Below are 25,084 nucleotides of genomic sequence, written 5' to 3'. Positions count from 1 at the left end.
TTGTTTAAGCCATAAGACATCCTTACAAGCGCATCTTTGTTTTTCCTGTGCGATTGCTTATATTATTGCCACTTTAGCTGATACAAAGCATTAATTTAAATAGACTTTTTTTTTTAAACTGAATTTGACTTATAGCATCTTTACCACTTTGGATTTTACCTTGATGCTTCATTTGAGGTTTCCAGTAGGTGCGGTTTTTTTTTTTTTTTTACTTCACAGTTTAGAATCACTGTTTTGTCAAGTATGAAGGAATGATTTGTTGACTTGAGAGATTAACGAGAGTATTTGTGTGGGCGTACATTTGTGAATTCATCTATTTGCGCTAACATTCTGTTAAGTTCCAGCTTTATTGCAAAAATATTTTCTTTTTCTTGCCTTGTACTTTTTAATACTGAAGTATGAGCCGAGTAACATTTGTTATATGTGCATTTTTTAAGTGGAAATTCACATTCAGAAGCATACACAGGTCTTTTACAGCCCAATTTGTGTTATGCATGCACTCAGACAACAGCACAAACAAGAAAGCATTCGCACAAAAGATCCATTAAGATTGTGCATGAATTTTAAATAAACACACTCTATTACACTTTTTGCATGACTGTACAGGATGTCTTTGTGGTTCTTCTGTCTGAACTTGCGTTTTTCTGAGTGTGTGTGTGTGTGTGTGTGTGTGTGTGTGTGTTCCTGCATACGAGTCATTTTCTCCATTGCTCTCCTCATAAGATATTTACATGGCCATCTATTATGGATTGTGATCTGATTGAAGCTGAGTGTTCCCATCTTGGCCTCTCTGTGAACTCACCAGCAAGCGCCGGGTTTTATTTATTTTATTTTTTTAAACTGTGTTCATTCTAATTTTGGTCTCCAAAGAATAACAAAGCACGAGTTAAGGACATTTGGTTTTATAATTATTTCAGATGTAAACTTTCAGGGCTACTTTGTTCATCTTGTGGTGAACTTGACACACACTGTGCAGTGCTCTGGTGAGAAGACCTTGGGTCTTGGCAATCATGTAAGTGCTACTTCAGTACTAACCAATTTGAGGGCGGTTGAGGGATATCAAGCGCAGGACAATCACCCAGCTCCTTAATACTTCAGATCCCAATCCAGCTGAGCGACAAGCCACAACACGTCTGGTTCATGGAAGCTCCTTCCAGCAACCACCGGGACCCAAAGGATCTACTGCTAGTGTCCCACAACCAGTGCTCATGTTCATGTACCAACAAGTTAGATTTGCTTTGGCAGACAGAAGGGGACCTACATAATATTAGGCAACTGGTTTTAATTTTCTTGTCTGCACAATTTGGCACAAGCACAACTGAAAACAACTGCTATATTTTTAATTTTATAGTGCACAATGCATGAACTCAGTTCCACTCTTGAGAGCAGATGTTTAAATCGGCACAAACAATGCCTACAGCATTCTTACTAAGAACAAGTGACAGGGAGCGTTCTTCTTGTTTTAACGGTGTTCTCTGTTTCAAATTTAACATCTAAATCTAAATGCAACTTGGAACCGAATATCCACATCTCCAGGCTAGAGACACATTTGTGGCCTCGTGTAAACACGCTGGCAGCTCCAACAAGCACTAAATCACTAATCCTGTCCACACTGGCCTAGATCCACCTCTCTTCCTTTTCAAAATTTCTGTCTCTCTTACTCTTAATTCTGCTGTCCCCACTCGCTGTTTCTTTTTGTCACCGCATTGTGCCTCATAAATCTCACACAGAAACACACGCTGACCGCTCAGTGGTGGTCCCTCAGATGCTTGGACTCCATTCATTTTACCAGCTGCCCTCCAGCCACCCCTCCCCTATGCCGCTTTCTCCTTGTCCGATTTCCTCAGCTCTCGCTATGCTTTCTCCGTATTTACTTCGCCCTCTCCTCTGTTCCTCCCACCTTCACACCTCGCCTGCTCATGTCTGTCACCCTCTTGCATTATCTTTCGTTCCTCCTGCTCTCAACTTTTGGGTCTATTTAATGATTTGTAATTCACCTCAGCCTCACTCTTCTCCGGTTTTCTTCCACTTTTCATTATCTTTTATCTGCGCTGCAGATTGTTCCAAAAATATGTCTTCTCTCTCTGTCCTCATCATTTTGCTCCACCCAATTTACTTCTTCTCAGTTATATGTATATGCAGAATGCTGTTGTGTTTTTAATACATCAAATAAAGTTTACAGTAAAGTATCTGGAACGAGAGACCATTGTGATACTGCTGAACCAATTGTTCCTTATAAATATATATTAGTGCTGTCAGCGTTAATCTCGTTAAAATGACGTTAACGCCATAACCGCATTAACACGGCGCATCTCAGTTAGCGAGATCTGCCCATGTGTGGGGCTAATGCATTAACGAGCTACGCACGGTGCGATCCGCGCTAACTCGTAATGGAGATTTGCCGCACCATAATATTTTTTTTCTAGGGCTCATAATCCATGTAGGTACAGTTGTGCCAAAGATGTGTAGTTAAGAAGTAAAATTAATACATAATAATAACTTAAGCAATGAGCTGTCGAGCAGTTTGTGAAAGGTGAGTAAAAAATATTCTTCTTCTTTTAAATTCCAGTCCAGTAATGATGAGAAAATTAAGATTGCATGTAAAATACCATATCAGACAATGTTCTGATCTGATCTGCACCTCCAAAAGTAAATTTGATTAAATTCTGTCAAGTTTTGAGATAACCAAGTGAACTCATAATGGAACAAAGTATTAATTCCTAAATTAGGAACAGTAATAACCAAAGCATACATCACATATTTTAATTTAGAAAGAAGTAAAAAGGTCTGCTGAGAATATGAAGCTAACTTGATTCAAGTTGCAGGTAACTGGTCCAAATCAATGAGTCAAGGAGTCACTTTACATCTCTCGGTAATCAACCGTTTTCCCTTTTTTTTCCGTTCCATTTCTCAGCGTACTCTTTCTCTGGCCCTTGCTCTCCTCCCACCTCCCGGCTCACCTTCTTTGTTCATTGCTCCTTTTTTTTTTGTTCTCCTGTCCTGCTGTCTCCCTTCCATTTTGGAGTGATGACAGCCAGCTGTCACTACCACACCAGCTCTTCTGACCACAGAGCAAACCCGACAGCAGCACTGATGACATTGCCCACTGAACGTCTCTCTCTGGGCAGTGCTTGGACCTATTTTAGATGCCAATTTCTTTTTGTTTTCTTTTATTTATTCATTAGATTCCTGTTCTTGCTTTTTTTTTTTCTGTTTATTCATCTCAGTGCCAGACTTGTCCTTTGCTTCTTTTTTTTCTTACATATATTTTTTATTCCCTCTTGATTCAATCCCAAATATCAGACTGTTTTCTCCATGATGCCTCTTGGGTACCTTGAGGCAAACCATCATTTAAACATTAGACCTGTCAGTTGTATAAGAAGGAATAAGTGTTGATGTATTATTCAATACTTCTAATTCTGGTCTGTTCCGTTTGTGGTTCTGTTTTTACCTGCATGGCTCAGCAGTTATTTCAGCAGGTGTGTACTGAGGTTACTGGTGGTCATGAATGCGAATGCACTCCTCAAAAACATCACCTGTGAATATCACTGTAATCGCGCATTTTAATGTTTAGACTCTAATGGCATAATAGTTCTCAAAATTCTCTGAAAAAAATCAATTACATTATTTTTTTAACAAATGGAAAACATCCAAAAATGTCCAACTGGCTCTAATTACTGTATATTTATATAATATAAAACATTCACATGATACATTTATGCTTTGAAATCCACTTCATTGTTTATATATTCCAATGTTAAAAAATGTTCTAGTCTATCCTTACATGCTGAAGAAGAAGAAAAGAAGAAGAGTCCACACAAGCACAGAAAACATTACACATGGCACAAAGGAAGAAGATCGCAGCTCGTGTAGCTGTTGCGATAGCTCAGCCCCGATAAGAAAGGCAGTACATGTCAGGTGATAACCGATTCACAAAAGGCTGTACACAAAAGATGCTATCGTGCTTTTCAAACCACGGGAGGAAATGCTTCCAATTTAGCAAAGCACCTAAAAGACTGGCCTGATATCCACTTACGAGGACATTATACTGCTACTCTTCTATCGAAATTTTAAACAAATATCCTCATATGTGGCTCTCATTTTTCTTAAAAAAAAATCAGGTAAAAAAAAAAAATCAGGTGATTCTTTGTTTTTACATTCGTCGGGTCCCAATATGCCCAAATATCAAAGAGAAATTAAAAATGCATGTCGTGGAAGAGTGTTCGGAGGTTAAGACAGCTGGCCATCTTCATTTAGCTGCTCCTTATAGGGGTCACCACAGCCAATCACCCGCTTCCATCTCCCTATCCCCATTACTGTACGTCCTGCTTCACTACTATGAATCTACCCTGAGGTCTTCCTCTTTGTCTCCTGCCTGGCATTTCCATATTCAGCATCCTTTGTCCAGCATAAACACTGTCTATCCTGCATATGTCCAACTCTTTCAGCCTTGCCTCTCTAACTTTGGTTTCAAACCACTCAACCTGAGCTGTCTCTCTGATGTAGTCATTTCAGATGCTGTCCATCCTGGTCACCCCGATGAAAACGTATTTTCATTTCCGCCACCGCCGGCTTCACTGCCTGTCTTTTTGCTAGTGTCACCATCTCCACGCTATACATCAAAGCAGGTCTCGCTACCATCTTGTAAACCCTCCCTTTCACTCTTGCTGCTATACTTCAGTCACACATCACGCCTGACACTCCACCCACTCCAATCTGCCTGCACTCTCTTTTTCACGCACTTTCAGTTGCTTTGGATGTATTTGAGGTATTTCAACTTATCTACCTTCACTATCTCTACTCCTTGCATCTTTGTTTGAGGCAGTAGGTACCTTCACACCCACCTTCAATTTATAAAAGAATACAGATACATTTCTTTGTAGTTCTCTGTGTTCTTCACTTTCCACAATGCTCACATTATTATTGGACTTTTTTTTTTTTGTTACTTCGCAAATGCTGTTTCATAGTTTTACTTTAAGTGAATGGCTTTTTGACATACTCGGCTTTTTTTCTTCTGTTTTTTAGCTTTTGGTGGTAATTTACCTTGCCCAGCAAGAGCTGCTTTTATAAAGTGAGTTTTTTCCATAACAAACACCATGACTCAGTTGGCAGAAGCAAGTGCCCTCGCATGGCCCTTACTGTCGAAAGGCTTTGAGAGCTCTGCTTTTAAAACTTTAGCTTTCCACTCTGACGTTGCAGTGCACTTTTTAAACCATATTTTATGTTTCATAGTGAGACTTTAAAGCCTGTATACCGTTACAGATCCCCCGAGCATTTGGAAAGGCTTTTATCTTTATGTTGATTCCTCGATTTTAGTCTTGTAGGTTTGTCTTTAGCATCTTCCAACTTCTGTATCTCTCCCTCTCTTCTCGTTCTCATTCTTCTCCATTTGTGTATCAACTTCATTGTTGGAACTAGAAAAACACATCTCTGTGATTTTTGTTTTATTCACATTTGAAGAAACCTTCTCTGTGAGCTCTTTTATAATCTAACAACATTAAATTATATATATATATATATATATATATATATATATATATATATGACTAGTTGAATAAATTCTTGAAAAGCAAATGGATCGCTCTCTCTCTCTGACAGTTAAACATTCATACATACGTATCATATTAGTGTATACACAATGCAATCACAACACATTCTTGAAGAGTGTTTAAGAGTGTAAAGCTGCAGGTAATTGAATGTTCATTGTGTCAATTCAGTAAACATATTTTCAACGAATTACAATTGCAAGGTAACTGCAAACAAGCAAGCCCTGCTTGTTCATATGCTGTCAGGTATATTGTAACTACAGCCCAATACCATTAACATCAGATTAATGCTGCCTCTGTAAATGTGTGGGAAAGCCTGCCACGCTTCCCAGCCACTAGTTTCCTCTTGTCATTTTTATTATGTTGCCTTTACTCGTCAGTGCACTCTAGCTGCATCTGCACTATGGTAACTTTGATGTAAACTGCAATTTCTTCATTGCATTACAATCTTGTTGTCAGAAGTACAACTGTATCTCCAGCCTCAGTGATAAACACTTCAACTTTTTTGTGCGTTTGAGTGAGAAACACATTTGGAAATAAATGAAAAAGAAACACCGGAGCCAGTTGGTAGTGTTAGCTGAAAATAATTTTTTTATTCTATTTATGTAAATAAAAAGGCTTGAGAAAGTCAATAGAGAACATATTGGATCTGTACCTGCACATATGTTTTACACTGATTCTACATGCGTATATCCTGCACTCCATCTGTAGCCATATTTAAGTGCAGAGCTTGAGATAACGTGAAGAGAAAGCTCCTGTCAAGCAGGACTTTCATTACCTGGGGGACGCTCGGTGATTTGTAATAATATTGTAGCCCTTTTGAGTCTTTCTTGTATGCCAAGCCAAAAGTCCCCTTGATAAGATTAATTTTATTCAAATGCTGGTTGTGCATTGCACAGTTTCTGTAGCGTAGTGGTTATCGCATTTGAATCACATGTGAAAGGTCCCTGGTTTGAAACACATGGCTTTTGTCTGGGGAAAAAACACATGGTTTTATCTATATCCTTTGTATTCTTTTGTACATATTATATTTTGTATCATTTCTTAAGATGCTTTTTTAAAATATATACACAAATAAACAGCGTAATTTCCCAGCCCAATGTTCATGTGAAAAATATTTTAGTTGGCACTTCTAAAGTTGAGTTGCATTTGAAATGCTTCGAGCTTGTTAAGCGTCACATAAGTAAAGCTGCTGCGTACTACTTCAAATTCAAAGAATTTTGCATTATTAGTATTTCACTTATTTATGACTCAAATAACTTGAAATCTAGAAATGCTTTTGAATGCTGATACATTTCTACTGCTGTGCAGTAATGCTTGCAGGAATATCACTGACTTTTATTAAAAAAGTATAATTATTAATGACTTCGCTACAATTTCAACATAAGCAAAGCCACCCAGGGGCCAGACTGGAGCCTTTGGCGAAACAGTTCTGTCCCGTATGCTTAAAAACAATAATAGTTTTAATCTCCAAGCATCATCTATGTACCCACAATGTCACTCATTTTATTCCTCTGTGCTTTGAATTGTTTTCAGAAATTTTCTGTTAAAAATAGATCTGTCGCCCTGGCTCTTTTCTTCAGTATAATCAACACAAATATATTACTTTTATATTACTTCCATCCCACATAGACTGTAAATGCACAATAGGGCACAGGATTTGTATTATAAACTACAGGCTCTATATAAATGCTTTGGCAAATACTTTCTTTAAAGAGATATACAGTATGTGACTGTAAACATCAGATATTATTGTTGGTACATTGTTGGTTAGATTTGGAGTTTTTGTTTGATGTGGTCTTAAATGAAAGCCATGTTTAACATCCATCCATCCATCCATCCATCCTTCCTTCCTTCCTTCCTTCCTTCCTTCCTTCCTTCCTCTGTCACTTATTCAGGTCTGGGTCACAGGGATAGTAGTCTAAGCAGCAAGCTGAGACTCAGTCACACCCCCCCTAGCTACCTCTTTCAAGGGACACTGAGCCATATCCAGTGTGTCCTAGGGCTGCCCTGGGGTCTCCCTGCAGGACATACCTGAAACCCTTCACTAGGTTGAACAAAGTCGGCATCCTAGTAAGATGCCCTAACCACCTCACCTGGTTCTTTTTTCCCTTTTACACTTTAAAGAATTTTGCAATAAATTACTTCTTTGCAATGTGGTTTTATGCCTTTTTACCTGTGGAAAGCCAGGGTGAAATACCAAATTTAAAGACGGTAATTACAAACCTCATTAGTACATCTTTAATGCTCAACTGAATTATCTACTGAACTATGCTGCAGTGCTTTATAACACCGAATAAAAAGAATGAATTCTTTATAAGCCCAGCCCGCTGATATTTCATTGTTCTTCGTTAAGAATCTTGCTCTGGCCAGAAATGTTCTACCTTCAACACAGCGGATTTAATGACAACAGTGTAACTGTATAAAAAGAGCATTAAGCAGGGAAAGCCCAATACACAGTGCACCTTTGTGCCTCAATTTTGCAGCCTCTTGCCCCGCAGGGGTTATTAGTCATCTTGGCTATAGTAGCAAAGCCGTCGTGGGTGCTGGGTCTCTGTGCTCCCGGAGCCCTGCAGTGAGGGAGGTGCAGGTGTGGTGTCAGCAGAAAATACAGTATTTATTGTAGATAGATGTATAAATAGAGAGATAAATGCTGAGAGGTGAGAGTGAGATGAGGCTGAAGATGGATCAAAGGGATTAAGATGCTGATGATGATAAAAGGATGGAGTGTACATGGGAAAGCTATACAGCTATAACTAACTGTATTTTTAATAATGGACATATATTTAAATACAATGTGAGGGCACAGCAAATTTCACACATACGTGTACATGTACTGGCACACAAACTCTGCCTTTTTTTTACTAGAAGACTGAGATTATTCTCCCCACACTTACATGCCTGCTCAGACCAACTGCAGAAAAAAAACCTGCATTTGAGAGCTTATTTCATCCTTGGCCATGTTGGCATTAATGTGGAAATATAAGTGTGGCAGCTGAAGAGGACTGATGCGCAAGACCTATATTGCTGTAGTTGTAGGTGCAGCAGTGGGAGTGCTGCTGTAAATAATATAGCAGACTGTGTGAATCTGCTTCACTGAGTCTCAGATCAATCAATGAGAACTCTTTGGACCTTTTGGTGTACTTTTTTTTTTTAACAACAGACACATGCAGACATGTAAAACACTCACATATCCTTATATCAGCCCTCGGGATGTTGGAACAGATGGTGTGCAGGTAGTAGTTGTTGTCAGTTGTTTTCATGAACAAAGCGTGACACTCGGCTAGTTTGTATTCAATGTAGATTGCTGCTGTGTGAATTTTTAAAACTATATGAATATGGATGCAAAACCAGATTTTTACATACAACCTAACACATAATTTAATGAGGTTCTGAATTCAGTTAAGGCATTTCATTACAACAGGGCAATATTTGTCAGTAGAATTGGAAAAAGATATAGTCGCTCTCATTGTAAGTGTAATTAACGTTTATAACCCAGTATGTAGAATTGTAGTGATGCTGAATATATGAATTAAAATAAATTGATATCCCAAACAATCATTCTAATTGGTATTTTCTAGATATCTTTAGAATTAATTATTAAGGGATGGCCACTGGGTGCATCAGAAACTTATCCCTTCACAAAAAAGCCTTTCCTCACTCATAAAAGTTTTTTTTATATCCCATGGGAAGGCAGCCCACAGGGTGGGAAAGAGATACCTGCCATACCATAACGAATGTGACAATGAGATTGACGGCTACCTAGCGTGAATTCCTGCTCACTCTGGTCTCACAGTAGTTTTCCTGTGCTGTAAGACATTCTCTCACATGGCTCACTAGCTATTTATGTCCTTATGCATTTGTCAGTTACTTTGTGTTTATTTTTCTGCATTCATTTTCATGCACTGTGGGTAGTCACTATCCATTTCTCCCAGACAAAACATGTGCCGGCCTTAGTTGAAAACTGGCTATTTTATCATATATGCGCTGTTTGATGAATTTGTTTAAGAGTATGTGTGGAAACTGTGGCTTCAGCCCCCACTGTGATGCTGAAAATGGCTCAATGAATACAAAAAAACCCCCATGAATTATCCAGGAGTAAAAGAAAAAAAAGTTTCAGACAGAAGAGCAGAAAAGCTAATCAAGTTTTAACATCAGCTGCATAAGAATGCAAGCAAATTGTCACTCAAATGGGTAATTTTTTCACCTGCCCCCCAAACTACCCACAATTATCTAAAAAAGAAGAATATTTCTCAACTACCTGATATGTTGAGGATCATGTACGACCAAATGTACAAGCAGCAGCAGGCGCCTGGCTCTTGAAGGTGTCTCTTTCAAGAGATCTGAGGTCCTTAATGGAGCAGGTGCACGTACAAGGGAATTACAAGATCAATAAAGACCTATCAGCTGAACTAGCCACACAAGTCTTGTGACATTTCCTCCCAGGATCATATTGAATATACTTGTCTGTGGAGGGCAAGTCAGCCTGCTCCCTGTGCTGTTATTGTCTGTCATAAAAACATATCACTCAATTATAATATCACTTTGCTTTATTTCCCTGAAACATACCTATGCAGTCTACTAATATGAGAGACAGACAATTATTGGAGCTTATTTCCATCACTGAAAAAAAATGTTGTTGTTGTTTTTGTTTTGTTTTTTTTAAATTCAATTAATATCAACAGTTGCCTCAAAGTGCTCTCTATTGCAGCGGTCCCCAACCTTTTTTGTGCCACGGACTGGTTTATTCCCGACAATATTTTCACGGACCGGCCTTTAAGGTGTCGCGGATAAATATAACAAAATAAAACTATTACCGGTACCGAGAAAAATAAAATTTATTCATAACACACATGAAAAGACCAAGGAAAACAGAGTTAACGATAAAAACGATAACAAAATAACGCTGAAAACCGATAAAAACCCTGAAAACCATACATTTCACACCTGAGCCTCAACTCTCGCGGCCCGGTACCAAACGACTCACGGGCCGGTACCGGTCCGAGGCCCGGGGGTTGGGGACCGCTGCTCTATTGTAAAGTAAAGACCCTAAAATAATATAGAGAGTGGGAAGGAAAAACTCCCTTTTAACAGGAAGAAAATCTCCAAATTCCGAGAAAATAACTTGAAATTTAAAGTTAGCACTGCCAATCATTAAACTCTGTGAAGGTATGTAATTTCTGGTAGCATCAGCATCAGCTGCTGGTTTTAGAAATGATGAAATCCTTGTGTCACTAGCTGAAAATAACTCAAAATTGTGACATAATAACTTTTTTCTCCCAGTGGTATAAATAAGCTCAAATACAAGAAATGTAGTCCTGTACTGCTGAAGTAATAGCCCACTAGCAGTTTCTCATCTATGTTGTCACTGTAGAAATGTCTTCTATATGCTTAGCCACCTTATACATGTAGTATATTTCAATTTTCCAAAAAGAAATGTCATTCGGCAGAGGAGGATGTCCACACTCTCCACAAGATAGCAACTTGTCAATCACACGGTAGCCACGTCCTAAAGTATACCATGCATTATTCAGTGTTACTCTAATTAGGACCATCATTTTTTTTAACTGTAATAACTGGCTAATTAGAAAAGTGATTAATTAGGTATTAAATTAAGTGAGAGTCAGTCCCATTTTCTGCAGTCAATGGAACTGCCCCCTGCTGGAAAACAAAACAAAACACAGGTTTAAGACATATCTAGGCTCGTTTCAGTTTTCTACCCCTCCGGTTATGGTCATCTTTTATATACTGTCTATGACTAAAGAAGCTACTTACATGTCTCCCAGCATATCATAAGCGACCTCAGAAGAATTGACCAGAACATCTTTTTGCGTAATTAGTTTTAAATCTTGCAGCAATCTCTAAAAATAAACTAAAAATAGGGGACGAACAAGAGAAACACTGAGTCGGGGTGTGATAAGTAAGCACCCTTAATCACGGCGTCCTTTAGTTTCATCATCAGCCATGCCTCTTCAGAAATCACAGGAAGTTTCTCCTCCATTAGTTTTTTGGGATGCCACAGATGTATTCAGGGTTCATTTTTTAATCTTGGATGACCTTGTCTAAGGAGCTTGGAAAGAAAAGCGTCTGGACTTCTTTGAGTTGCTTGAAGACGTTTCACCTCTCATCCAAGAAGCTTCTTCAGTTCTAAGGTCAAAAGGTGGAGAGTCTTTTGAGAGTTTTAGACTACGATGACGTGGATGACTGAGAACCTTCACAGACATCTTGGATGACCTTGTAAAAAAATATGCTATCAAAGTTTCCTGATACAAGTTTATGAACACGGAAAAGCCTATAACTCTTAGCCTCTACTTTTATGTAACTGCAGTTTAAAGCAGGCTGCTGTGCGCTGCATCATGGATAGCAGATTTGATTTATGCTGAGGGTTGTTAACTCCTCTTAAAAGTTTGTTGGAAAAGGTCTTTATGCTTACGTTTGTTGGAACCGGTCTTTAAAGAAGCCTTTTAATGAACGTCCACTTCTAGCTTCATAGATTTAGATTTATAGTTTTAGCACTCAAATAGCAACCACATGATATTGTTTAACTGGCACATTAGTCATAATTGTAGCCTCTAGTTTTCTTTGTGTTCATATGGTGATGCTGTCTTTGCGTTTGGGAGGTGGCTACATGCATTTAAGCCTCATTTTGTTGCTGTGTAACATTTAAGTTCAAGTGCCATACCTCTCTTTCAAATGTGGAGATCGCCAAGGTAATGACTAACCTGCCATTTAGAAAGAGGTCATGGAGGTAATGGAAGATTTGTACCATTTAATAGAGAACAATGGCTTTGACAGTGAGTGTAAATTAACTGTAATTATTATCGAAAGTTACTTCGATTAGAGGTTTTTACTGCAGTTGTTTCATTGTCAGTCTCAGACACGAGGGTTTTTCAGTCTGTGTCAGTCTTTGGTCCTTTCTGAATTATCTCAACAGCTATTAGAAGGATTACCATGAAAATGATCCATGTTTGCCTAACATGAAATGGAATTACAACATTAATAACAACATAGATTTAAACGATTCCCATCACTAGGGCAAATTTGTCCTTTGTCTATTCTTCTTCTCTGTGAGAAAGATAGAGAAGCAAAAGCTGATATTCAGCCTAGACAGGAAGGCTTGATCCTTTAATTAGCTTGTCGCATGTGAATTGAAACTGGGTTATTTGAACTTTTAGTTATATGAAACGAGACAATATGAAATAAAATGTCAAAAGATTAATCAATACTGAAGTCAGTCGCTTGTTGCAACCATGTAATGTCATTCTTGTAGTAAAACAAACCAAAAAAAAAAAGCTTTTATCTAAAAATATGTCTCAAGATTTAGACATTTGCAGTTAGATAAAAAATATCTGCCATATTGTTTACAAACTACAGCAATAATTATTGGTAATAATCTGTCTTTGAATTTACATAGTTGTTACTGTTTAATGTCAGCATTTGTTAGAGTTTTATCGAGATTTAGTCCTGATTGTCTGAAGAGATGATTAACATGTTATATCATTACCTGAGAGCAAGTCTGCCAATTTCTGTGCTATTAAAGGCTGTTTCCTCAAAACATGTTTGGGAAAATGGGGCTTAGTCTAATTTTGGATGCTCTCTTGCTGCTGAGTTTTGGGGGCAATATTTAAATCCAGCCTGAATATTGAGGCATCAAAGTGCTGTTGCTGACATTTGGTGTCATGAACAGTTTTGTTCCTGGATGACTTTATGCTTATTATAAATAAATAAGACATAATAATACAATATGGATTACTTAAAGCAGACAGTGGTCATTTAGATTAATTATTCTTTTTAGACATTTGTCCTTGTTATTCTGTTTATTTATTTGATTTTCAGTGTATTTATTTATATATATTTTTTCTTGACCTCATTGTTTGTTGATGTCTCCTTTTGATATGAAACAGTTTTTGTTCTGATAAAAACACCACGAGGTTTAAATGAAACTGTCGATCAACCTCATCTACACTGTGTTGCTGCCACAGGCTAAAGACGGACGAGTCGCTAACATATCTAAGGGGACAAATTTCCCTGGCTGATCGACCAGATCTCAACCCCAGGCTTGTGTGGCTGTGCAGAGTGGAGGCGAAATTTATTTTCAGTTAATGCGCAAGAACCTGTTCAAAAACTACACTTTTCAGACACAGTTCTGGGAGATGCTTCACCTGAGATTCTCAGTCTGTGTCTGTGGTTGGTTTTTCATGTGCTGTGTCTAATATTTAAAATTATCAATACTGAAGGTGGGACAGTAAAGACAACACCCAATCGCAGGAAACACTTCATATCTTAAAAATAGGTTGTTTTTAACCTTTTGACAGTCTATTTTTTTTTTTATTTCATTTCTGTTTTACCATAAGATTTGTGATCTTGTAGAATTTTATGGAGTCTGATGTGGAAGCTGGATGAATCAGTCCTCTTGTCAAGTGTAGTATTACCCCTAGGCCAAAGGACAAATTTAGAGCTTAATGGGGGAGGAAGGCAACAAAAGATGCGCCTTGAATATCCATGTAATCTAAACAAAATTTCCCTCTGCTTGTTTGCATTCTACTTTCTGTACTAAAACAAGAAACATCATTTTTGGTACAGTGCAGTTAAACTGACAGGTTTGTGCTTATCTGTGAGTATCTCACCTAATACCGAGGGCCGCTGCTGTCCATTGATATTCCAGCTTGGTGTGCATGTCAGAATAGCTTTGTCCAACTGTGCAGAACAGGGGAGACAGTGTTTGACGGCGCGTCTCAATATTTAATTATCTACAGCTGCTTCAGAGCAAACAGATTGATCTGTAGGATCAGCAGATGTGACTGTACATTTCCTGGACGGCACAACTCAAATAAACAAGTGCTCCATCCACATGCCCTTTACATGCACATGTATGCTACACTCATGTAACACTTGAATTAAAAAGACGGCGGCACTTTAGTGGCTTGATCACAAAACGGAAGCTGTCTGCTGGCAGGGAAAAAAGAGAAAACTCTTTGTGTCTGTATGGGTTTGTGACTGCAGCATATTTCCATGGATCAAGGTGGTTTATGACATTGTAGTGCTGCAGGCAGTGAGTCCCACATCAGCAGGGCAAATATTCTTCTAGTCTAATTACTAAGAAGCTCTTACAGTGTCCCTCTGTCTCTCCAAGGAGAAAGTATCAAAAAACAACAAACTAGCCTCTGTGGAGCTGGATTAAATACAAAATAAAGTTTATTGTGATTGCCTTTAAATGTTAAAGGAATTTAAAGAGCTTGAGAGTCTAGCCTCAGGTATAAATAAATTGAGGCATATTTAGTTGCTAAATAGAGCGAGGGCTTAGACAGAAGTACTTTGCTTCCAGAGTGAAGTGACATATTCTGACTTTCTGTGTGTGTGTGTGTGTGTGTGTGTGTGTGTGTGTGTGTGTGTGTGTGTGTGTGCGCGCACTCGCTGTGTTCTTTATGCTAGTGCGCTCTGCACACACATTATATACCTCACTGTGGATTCAAATTACCAATAGCTTTTTCAAAATGATTCAGTAAGGGCTGAGACTGACAAGATTGTAGCTTTTCCCGACAAATGAAAAGGCAGTCAGTCATGCTGTGCTTCCAGTTATGCTCTCATCCACTTAGGCTTGCATAAAAGGGGAATAAAGGAGGAAACTTATGTTGGATTATCATAAAATGTCAGGGAGATAAGCCAAAATAGTCTTACCACCGCATCCCAGTCGCTTATGTTCCTATGTAATTATCAGCAGTGCTTCTCGTAAAACATGCACAGGAAATCTGTAATTATAGTGGACAATGTCTGGTTTCAGTTTCTCTGAGGCCCAGTTTAGAAAGATATTGACAAAGAGAAAGTGAGGAAACAAAGACAGACACATACACATGCAGTGAAATAGAGGGGGGGAGGGAAAGGAGGATGAAGAATAATCAACAAAAAACTGCAGTGACAGGATAGAAAGGCTTGAAGCAGTATGGTCAGCATGGTATTGTCTTGGCACCATAAAAAAGCTTCGTCTTGTAAGAGCCATTTATATGTACTGTGCCAGCGGCTTAAACAGGAAGGATTATCAAATGACATTTTTAGCCTCTTAAGCAAGCCACAATTGCAACCAGCGTGGTCCAAAAGAGAGTGAGACAAAAGAACTTATGGTGAGGATGAATGCGAGTGCTACGAATTAGCTAAATGTCAGACAGCTTGCGTATTGTAAATGTAACTTTTGGGCACTATTGTTTCTGTTGTTTGAACGGCAGCTGTTCATGTACTCTGTTCTCTGAACAAAATGGGAAAAGAAGAAAGAGGACGGAAGGGGAGAGAGCTAGGGGAAGATGAAGAAGGAAGAACCAGCGCCAGTGGATAACAGCCACTGGATGTTTGTTGCTAAGCATTTAATCTCTCATGCTTGGAGAATACAAACGATCTTGTAATCGTCCCCGACCTTGACATGAACAGCAAGGTCGCAGGGGAGCTGGGATATTTTGCATTTCCCACAGATGCTTTGCCGAGACACGCAGAACAATTAGTAAACTGGATATTGAGTCTCTCTTCACTCTCTCCATCCCCCTCACACTCCCATCGGGGTAGTTACCTGGCACGCCCCCAAGCCGCGACTTAGTTTGATTCCCAATACTTAATTATGATAAAGAAGTAGTCAAAGTAATGTCAGGTCAGGCTGGACCTACCTGTGGGCTGTGCTTAACTGCCAATATCGAATATGCTTATTACTGATTACTCCACCAGTTATTTTCTATTAATTGATTCCAGGTTTAGACAAGAATATGTCAAATGGACAGAAAAAGGTGGTCACACATTTCAAAATCCTAAACTGCTACTATCACAGTAGTTACTGTGATTTATTTGTTCTGTTAATCATTATTTTTGTTCACATAAGGTTTAGTAATTTCAGCAGCATTTGTGTGTGTTCGTATTTGACCATGTTCCAGTGTTTGCAAGCACAGAAGCTGGATATTAGACAGTGACTATAGAGTGTATGTTTGTTTACATACTAACACCTAAAAGTGAGTAGGAGGGTGCCGGTGTGTTAATGTATGTGTTTGTGTGTGTGTGTGAGCTTGTGTTCCTCTGTGCATTGGCCCCCAAATCTCCTTAATGCAATTAAGGGACTTTTGTCCTCCGACGACAGCGTATTACCTCTATTATTGAATATGCTGAGAGTTGAGATATGATTATACTGGAGGCAAATTCAATTTCTCTTTTCAGCAGTTTGAATATAAGAGCGTGGACTGGGTTCTTTTAAGTTAAGCCAGTATGGTTTTTAGCCTTATTCAAGAGAGGGATAATAAAGTTGACCCCTTCTCAGCATCCCTGACTCAACCTCAAAACTGCATGAACACATGTCGTTTATTGTTTGCCCTGGTTTCCATGGCAAATAAGAGAGCTTGTTGACTTCAAAGGTAAACAAGAGGCACAAAATGCTTGCAATTTTAATAGGAGAAACAGCAGGATCAATTAGGGCTTTTAAAGCTTTGCTTTAACGCCAAAACTTCATTTTTGTGAGCGCTTAGAACAGTGATTTAACTGATAAAAACGCCCGCCGTAGGCCTGTAATGGCTGCGGGACTCCTAATCTCCTACCACTTCTTGACATTTTTATATTTTAACAGAAACCAAAAGGATGGTTCAGAAGTTCTTATCTTATGCTGATCTCCATAAACTGTGCTTTTGGATATGCAAAATCTGTTAGTACCAGTAGACAAAATGGAATTTCAGATTCATCTGCATTCACAGGCACTGACTAGCTGTCAGAACAAGTTTTGGCTTGAATGTCTCCTGCCTACACTGGAAGTCCTATAATGTTCTTAGAGGCTAATTCTGCCATGTAGTTTCCCTCTGTGGTTTTCCAAATTGTTCTAATGGTGAATGAAGCGGTCTCCATATACTGAGAACCTTCACAAATAATAACTCAACAGCTGGGGCAAATTAGACCTGACGAGACAAGGAAACGTAAACTGAACACACTAAGATAACAACAGACCTTCAAAGTAAAACAGGAAACACATGACAGTCACGCAAAAACAAAACACTGACAACACCGAAACGTAACATTTCCCCCCACCCAAAAATCAAACATGTAACCCCAAGTGAAATGTTTGATCAAAAGCGGATGAAGGCTGGTGGAGGCTGGAGCGGTCCCACGGACCCTCCAGCAGACGACGAAGGCTGGAGCGGTCCCCCGGACCCTCCAGCGAAGACGGATGAAGTCTGGAGCGGTCCCACGGACCCTCCAGCGAAGGCAGACGAAGGCTGGAGCGGTGCCTCGGACCCTCCAGCGAAGACAAACGAAGACTGAAGCGGTGCCTCGGACCCTCCAGCGAAGGCGGACGAAGGCTGAAGCGGTCCCTCCAACGGACCCTCCAGCGAAGACGGACGAAGGCTGATGAAGGCTGGAGCGGTCCCACTGACCCTCCAGCAGACGACGAAGGCTGGAGCGGTCCCTCGGACCCTCCAGCGAAGGCGGATGAAGGCTGGAGCGGTCCCACGGGTCCTCCAGCGAAGACAGACGAGCAGCTCACTAGCTGCAAAAACAGACACGCAGCCCACCAGCTGCAAACACGGACACGCAGCCCACCAGCTGCAAACACGGACACGCAGCCCACCAGCTGCAAACACGGACACGCAGCCCACCAGCTGCAGAAGGCAGCATCGCCTCAGAGTCGCCCGTCAGTGGAACACAGGTTTCAGATTCAGACTCCGGCCCACCACCAGCACAGAGAAAAGAATCAGATAAATCCACGTCACCGTACTTGCGCCTATGCGCACGAGTTACTGCGCAAGCAGGAAAAACAGAGGAGGAACGCTCCTCAGCGACAGGGTTAGATAATGATGAATCCCGGACGAGCCCCCATATGTTACACCCCAGCCTAGGCAACCGGCGTGCAACGTATGAAAATAAAAATAAGAAAAAAAAACACACGAGAAAAAAAACTACAGCTCTCCACCAAAATCCCAAAACTAAAGTATCGACAAATCTATTTACAACACGGGGGAGATCGCAACCATGACCAACTGACACACAGGGCTTAAATACATAGAAGGAGCAATCAGGGAATGGACCACAGGAGGGAAACACAGCTGGGGCAAATTAGACCTGACGAGACAAGGAAACGTAAACTGAACACACTAAGATAACAACAGACCTTCAAAGTAAAACAGGAAACACATGACAGTCACGCAAAAACAAAACACTGACAACACCGAAACGTAACATCAACTCATATGGTAGGGATATTTGGATCTGTCCTAAAGTGGTTCACCTAATTTCTGGTTGATAGAACACTTTTAGTTTCAGTGGGAAACGTCTGGTCAGATGTAGTAAAAAATTTCATGCGGAGTCCCACAAGGATTGGTTTTAAGCCCCTTGTTATTTTCATTATATATCCTTCCTTTAGGCCGTATCATTAGCGGTTTCATAATTATTTCCTAACATCTGTATGCAGATGTACATCTCCTTTAAACCTTGGGAATTCGACAAATTATCCACTCTAATGGACTGTCTTAAGGAAATTGAACAATTTTTTGCAGCTGAACGCAGACAAGGCTGAGTGTTTAATTCTTGCTCCAGAGAGTATCAAGCCCCAAATTTGTCAATTGGTCCTTTCTCAGCCTCGACAAAAGCTACTGCTCAGAATCTTGGAATAATTTTTGATCAATCTCTGTCTTTTGATGCTCATATCAAGTCTCTGACCCGCTCCTGCTTTTTTCATTTAAGAAATATTGCTAAACTTAGGACTATTGTCACCAAAGGTGAAATGGAGATGCTTGTCCATACCTTCATCTCCTCCTAGTTATTGTAACACACTCTTTTCCTGTCTGTCTAAGGCTTCCTTAAATTGCTTTCAAGCGGTCCAAGTAATAAATTCTCCCATATCACTCCCATGTTAAAATCCTTGCAGTGGCTTCCGGTTGGGTACAGATATCAGTTTAAAATCCTCACTTTTACATTTATGTCTTTACGAGGAGAGGCCCCCACCTATATCACTGAGCTTCTTCAGCCCTACTCTCCAAACCGAATCCTTAGATCCACTGATAGTGGTCTTCTGACTATTCCACGGACCCATTTGAAAATGAAAGGGGATCACGCTTTTCAAACCCTAGCTCCAATACGGTGGAACAGTTTACTTCCCCCGCTACACACCATTGACTCTGTGGCTTCTTTTAAAACATGGCTTAAAACACATCTGTTTAGAAAGGCATTTGGGTAATGTTCATGTGTAATATGTTGTTTTGTTTGTTTTATATTCCCATGTGAAGCACTTTTTAATAGCTTCTTGTTTTAAAAAGTGGTTTATAAATAAATTTTATTTATTTACTTAATTACTCAAAAAATCAAGTCTCATCTATATCAAATGTTTTACTCATTTTTGTTGTAAAATGCTTTTATTTTCAAATAAAACTACAGAATGAATTTTTATCATCTTGCAGATAAACCCTAAAGTTAAGCCTCTGCCAATGAATTCAACACTGTGGGTGCTTGCGTAGGAGAGTTTCATGTTTGCCTATAATTAATTGGGCGCTCTCACGACCGCATGAAAAAACATGTAAACTCTAGGAGGGATCTGGCATTTTTATGTTTAATATATTCCCCTGGCATTTGCCAGATGAGGTTGTGAGGCAGCAAATTCCTTGCTTGTACCTTTTAGAGAATCTCGTTTTCACTGTAATAACCCCACGGAGCATGGGCCAGAGGTCAGGCTCACAGAGTCAGGAAACATCAATCCAAGGTGGAGCATCTGGCTGAATCAGCAGCTTTTTGACTTCCTTTAAGTGCAGATAGATTAAATCAGTGAGAAGAAGAAGAAGCAAGGTGCCCTAGGCAGTGAGTGGTTACAGTGGTGATGGCTGTGTGCATTTGTCCCTGCACATGTGTGTAGGTCAGGAGATGACACAAGGAGTTGTTATAATGAAGAGGGTGAGTAGTGAGTGCATTTGTGTTAATAGGCAACAAAATAGCTAAGGCAGAATGTGGAAACTCTACTTACATTTTCAGTGCCCTTATATGCTCAAACACACCTTGGTATGTTTGTATGCACATGTGCTCGTGTATGTGCAAATGATTACTGAGAGGTGTTAATAAGGGCAGCCTGCAGTTTGAGCTGTAGAGAGTTAGACTGGGTTTAAAAAAAGGTTTATCCTCGTTAGCACCGTGTGATAATTGCCATCACGTTTGGAGGTGTTTGTCATTGGTTTACGGTTTTTCTAATTTTGGTGCCTACTGTATGATCCATGCAAATGTGTTTTCCTTAATACATATTTGATTAGTTTTATTCTGCACCACATATGTAATAATTTTTTTTAAATGAGAATTAATGTCTTTTTTTTTTATTTTGTTTTGATTCATTTATTTGAAAACATATTTGATTATCTAAGTTCCTCAGAATCTCACACTACATGAGAACTGTCCTTGAATTTTGGCCATGTTATTTTTAAGCAGCAAAAATCTATGAGAAAGCAATACTCATGTCTTTGTCTGTCTGTGCTGGAGAGACAAATCTATTTCATTTTTGCTTTTTGTAAATTCAGCTGATCTCTATCTCTGCCCTTGTAACTCTTTCCGATTTATATACGCAAGTAAAAATTGCCTAAGTTTCCCCCTCTCATACGATTTTATGAAGGCATACACTCTGGCTTTCTTTCTTGATATAAAAGCCCTTTTCTCTCTTGCTCTTCCAGCCCTATCTGATCCGGATGGAGACCCCTGTCGGAGGACCTACTGTGGACGGGGTCGACAATGTGTGCTAATGGCAGAAACTGGCCGCGCAGAGTGCGTTTGCCAGGAAAAATGCCGGCCCTCCTTTGTGCCGGTGTGCGGCTCAGACGGCAGATTCTATGAGAACCACTGTGAGGTTTACCGCACTGCCTGCCTGGAAAGAAGACGGATCTACGTGGTACACAGCAAGGACTGTTTCTTTAAAGGTACAGATTTAGTGCTACACTGCTACACTGACACTGCAGAGGGCTGCCACACACTGTTAAAAAAAATGACTGAAGTTATATATTTGAAGTTATATTTATAAAAAAAAAAAGTCTATTTAACTTGGATATTCTATTATAATTAATCAAAATAAATTACAAAGGCATTTAGGATGAAGAAGATATAGAGGACATATGTGTGCCCATGCTGTGATACTGCAGCTGTTTGTCAAAATTATTTTCCCCCCAAAGTTTGATAACAAACAAACTAACAGCTTGCTGCATGTATTTGTTTTTCAGGGATATTTCAATTTTACGTCAGTCTTTTTCACATATTTCACCATCTGTTGTTGCTTAAAAAGTCTTAAAGTATTAGGTTTTGTGTGTACCTTTGGAACAGTGGGTTCTTTGTTTTTTGCAATAATTTGCCTTATCCAAAGTAACAAATAAGAAGGTCACAAAAAGTGTATTTGATATAAAAATTAATGTGGGTGTTTAATGAGTCAAAATGTTATGTGATACTCTGTAACACCTTGTGTTAAATACACTTTGATTAAGTAGTTACAAAAACATTTCTATATAAAGTCATTCATAGTTTTCATATTAATTGAAGATGTGTGATGCGTGTGAGTTTGGAAACTTAACAGTCCCATGTTATAGAATGTGTGAACAAGTTAATGAGCCTCCCATGTCGCAGCGCTGTGCCTTCCAGGTTTCAGCTCAAAGAACCGCACATCTTTGTTTCCAACTCGCCTCAGCACAAAGCTAGTTTTTTAGCTTTGGTAACTCTCTGAAGCTTTCAATCCAGCTGTGCTGCTACTTCCTACAACTCTCTCAGCCTGCGCTCACTCAGTTAAAGGAAGTGCAGCTGATCAGGCATCTCTCTCTTCACACTGAGTGATCATTTCTCATGTCAATATAGCCGAAACGCCCACCTGCTGTTTTTAACTTATGTCAGGATTTTAGCAGTGCATAGATAAAAGAAAAAAAATAGTTTAAATTAACAGGTTACTATGTATTATTGCATATGAAAATATTGTGAAAAACTTTTTTTTATTTCAAGTTCATTGCACATTAAGTGAAATATGTTGTCGCTTTTTTTATTTTATTTTAGTTTTAAAGATCATTATTAGAACACATCAAAAACAAAAATCTGGTATCTCAAATTATTAGAATATTTTATTTTCAGTTTCAGTAAATGAGTTAAATGTAATCTATAGGGTTAAATACCATGGTATTGTCGACTTGTTCAGTACACGCAACAACAATGACAACTGATTTGGGTCCAGATGACGATACCCTCCACAAGCCACAGAAGGTCACTGCTGAAAAGGCTGGCTCTTTGCAGAGCGCTGGATCGAAGCATATTAAATGAAAGTTGAGAGCAAGGATAAATTGTGATAGGAAAAGGTGCCCAAGCAGCAGAGATGGCTTTCCAAGAAGATTCAAATTAAGAACATGTGGCGCTTCACAAGGACTGGACCGAGGTGCACTAACATCATCAGGAAAGTGGCCTCAACTGTCCCTAATATTACGACACTAATCCATAGAGAAGGAGGAAAAGGGAGGAAAAGAACTTTTGATCAATGGTCCAAAGTCCTCTTATCACATGAAAGTAAATTCTGTCTTTCTAGGTCCTAGAGTCAGCAGAGGCACAGAATCGAAGTCCAGGCTGAATTTCCCACAGTCTGTGGTGATTTGGTTTGCCATGTCATCAGCTAGTGTTGGTCCGCTGTGTTTTATCAAGTCCAAAGTCAACGCGGAAATCTACCAGGATATTTTAGACTACTTCATGCTTCCATCTGCTGCAGATTTCCCTTTTCCAGGATGACTTAAGGCCTGCTCACAGTGCTGAAACTGCTACCAAGTTATCTGACCAGAGCCTCTTTTGATTAATTTTAGGAAATACCCTAATGATGAGAGATACTAGATTTCTGATTTTCATTAGCTGCCATAAACATCAAAATTAAATATTACACCTTACGCAATGAATAGAGAATATAAGTTGTTGGTTTTTTTTTTAATTTTAATTAACTCTCTCCAGGCACACCCACTTCCCCATATTCAGTGGTTATTTTGCTCAAAGTCCTTTCTGTGGTCTCTGGTTGCCACAACACTTCCAGTGTGAAAACTCTGGTCTACGTTATCATCATCAACAAAGTCTCACAATAATACAGACTCAGAGACTTGGACTGGAATATACATTTATAACTGAAAGCCTCTGTTTTAGATATATATATATAGAGAGAGAGATATACATGTATGAATAATACATTTTCCTGCTGACCCCATCCTCACCAGTGCATTGCTTAGCTTTCACGGCAATTCATTAAATGACGGTCGGCACTTCAGCTGCCATTTATTGAAGGTAATACGCCGATAAGGAATAAGTACTTTGGACGACCCCACTTTAAAAGCTGAATTAACCCTTAAAGACGCTTGTGTTCATTATTGCTGCCAACAACTGAACATTTGTCGTACTTTGCTTTCTTGTCCCTTCACACTTAAATTGGAAGAAGCAAGCAATTATGATGATTTTAGCTCCACTGCTGTTGGCTTTTAAAGTCTGTTGAGATTAAGTGAAATCAAGTGAAATTATTACATGGGCATATTATTTTTTTCTTTTCATCTCTTCTGTCTGGTCGACTTGGTTAATCATGCTCCTTTCACTACAAGTCAGCTTACTTATTAGGCAGTTGGCCCTAATCACAAAGACTGGCCTCTAAATCATTTATAATTGCACCCTAAAAACTAATTTGATGATCAATCTAATTGTGGAACTTTACCTGAGTTTTGAGTCAGAAGGAAACCAGTGTTGAGCAGTGCAAACATATCATTAACAGGTTTATTTTGCAGCAAATCCTTTCATAATTCTAAATTTTATATGCATTCAATTAGATTATGAAAATGGCCATCCAAACATTTTTCCATAGACGTTTATGCATTATGTGCACATGCACTGACTCAGTCTGTTCCTTCTTTCTCCTCACTACATATCCATGCACTCACAAATCACCACAAGGTTACCTGGGATCACTGGTTCCCTATTGTAAATCGTTTAAATCTTCACTCTTGACTATCTCTCATTAGCAAAATCGCACTCTCAGCATGAACAGTCTGTATTATTATCCAAAGGCAGCCCACTCACTTTATTATGACTTCGATTTAAAGGTAACGGGGCTGCAAACCTGGTGGCATAGCCTCTTTTTTCCCAGTTTTCCAGGTCAGACTAGTATTAAGCATGTTTTATACTCCCTCGGGGCGCTAATGTTAAAATAGAAAGCAAAGCTATAGTTATTTTTGAGCGCATGATTTCATGTCAACGCAGCACAGAAACACAGACGCACAATAACTCACACAAACATGGCAGCACTTTCAGGAATATCACATTAGGGAGGCAAGGATTCCTTCCAGACATTACCATGCATAGCTAATCCACATTAGGGGTGTTCAGTTGGCACATTAAGCTTAAACTTGATGTCTGAATGCAATGTGTGTCTGTACATGTGAAGTCAATATTGCACATGACATACAAAGAAAACATTAGAAGGCACGTCTCTCAGTGGTGTGCTACAGCCATTATTCATAATCACTATTTGTACAGAGCACTGGAAAGAAGCATCCCTGGCGTTGATCAATAAC

General features: G+C 39.3%; 1 protein-coding gene across 2 annotated transcripts in view; it reads left to right on the top strand.

Annotated features, from left to right (window-relative positions):
• fstl4 (follistatin-like 4) overlaps window positions 1–25,084 on the top strand; it is a 215,064-nt gene that overhangs the window by 69,912 nt on the left and 120,068 nt on the right. For both annotated transcript variants that reach the window (XM_086309271.1, XM_086309272.1), the window contains one exon: window positions 21,203–21,445. In XM_086309271.1, the coding sequence (XP_086165397.1) occupies window positions 21,203–21,445 (243 nt within the window). The remainder of the gene's footprint in view (window positions 1–21,202; window positions 21,446–25,084) is intronic.

This window comes from Aulonocara sp. 'chitande type north' Nkhata Bay, linkage group LG10 (genome assembly GCF_057382095.1).
Source record: "Aulonocara sp. 'chitande type north' Nkhata Bay isolate Kocher_YH1m ecotype deep benthic linkage group LG10, A_spYH_male_GT1.1, whole genome shotgun sequence".
NCBI lineage: Eukaryota > Metazoa > Chordata > Actinopteri > Cichliformes > Cichlidae > Aulonocara > Aulonocara sp. 'chitande type north' Nkhata Bay.
Note: the sequence above shows the minus strand (reverse complement) of the source record. Positions and strands in the feature narration are given on the sequence as shown.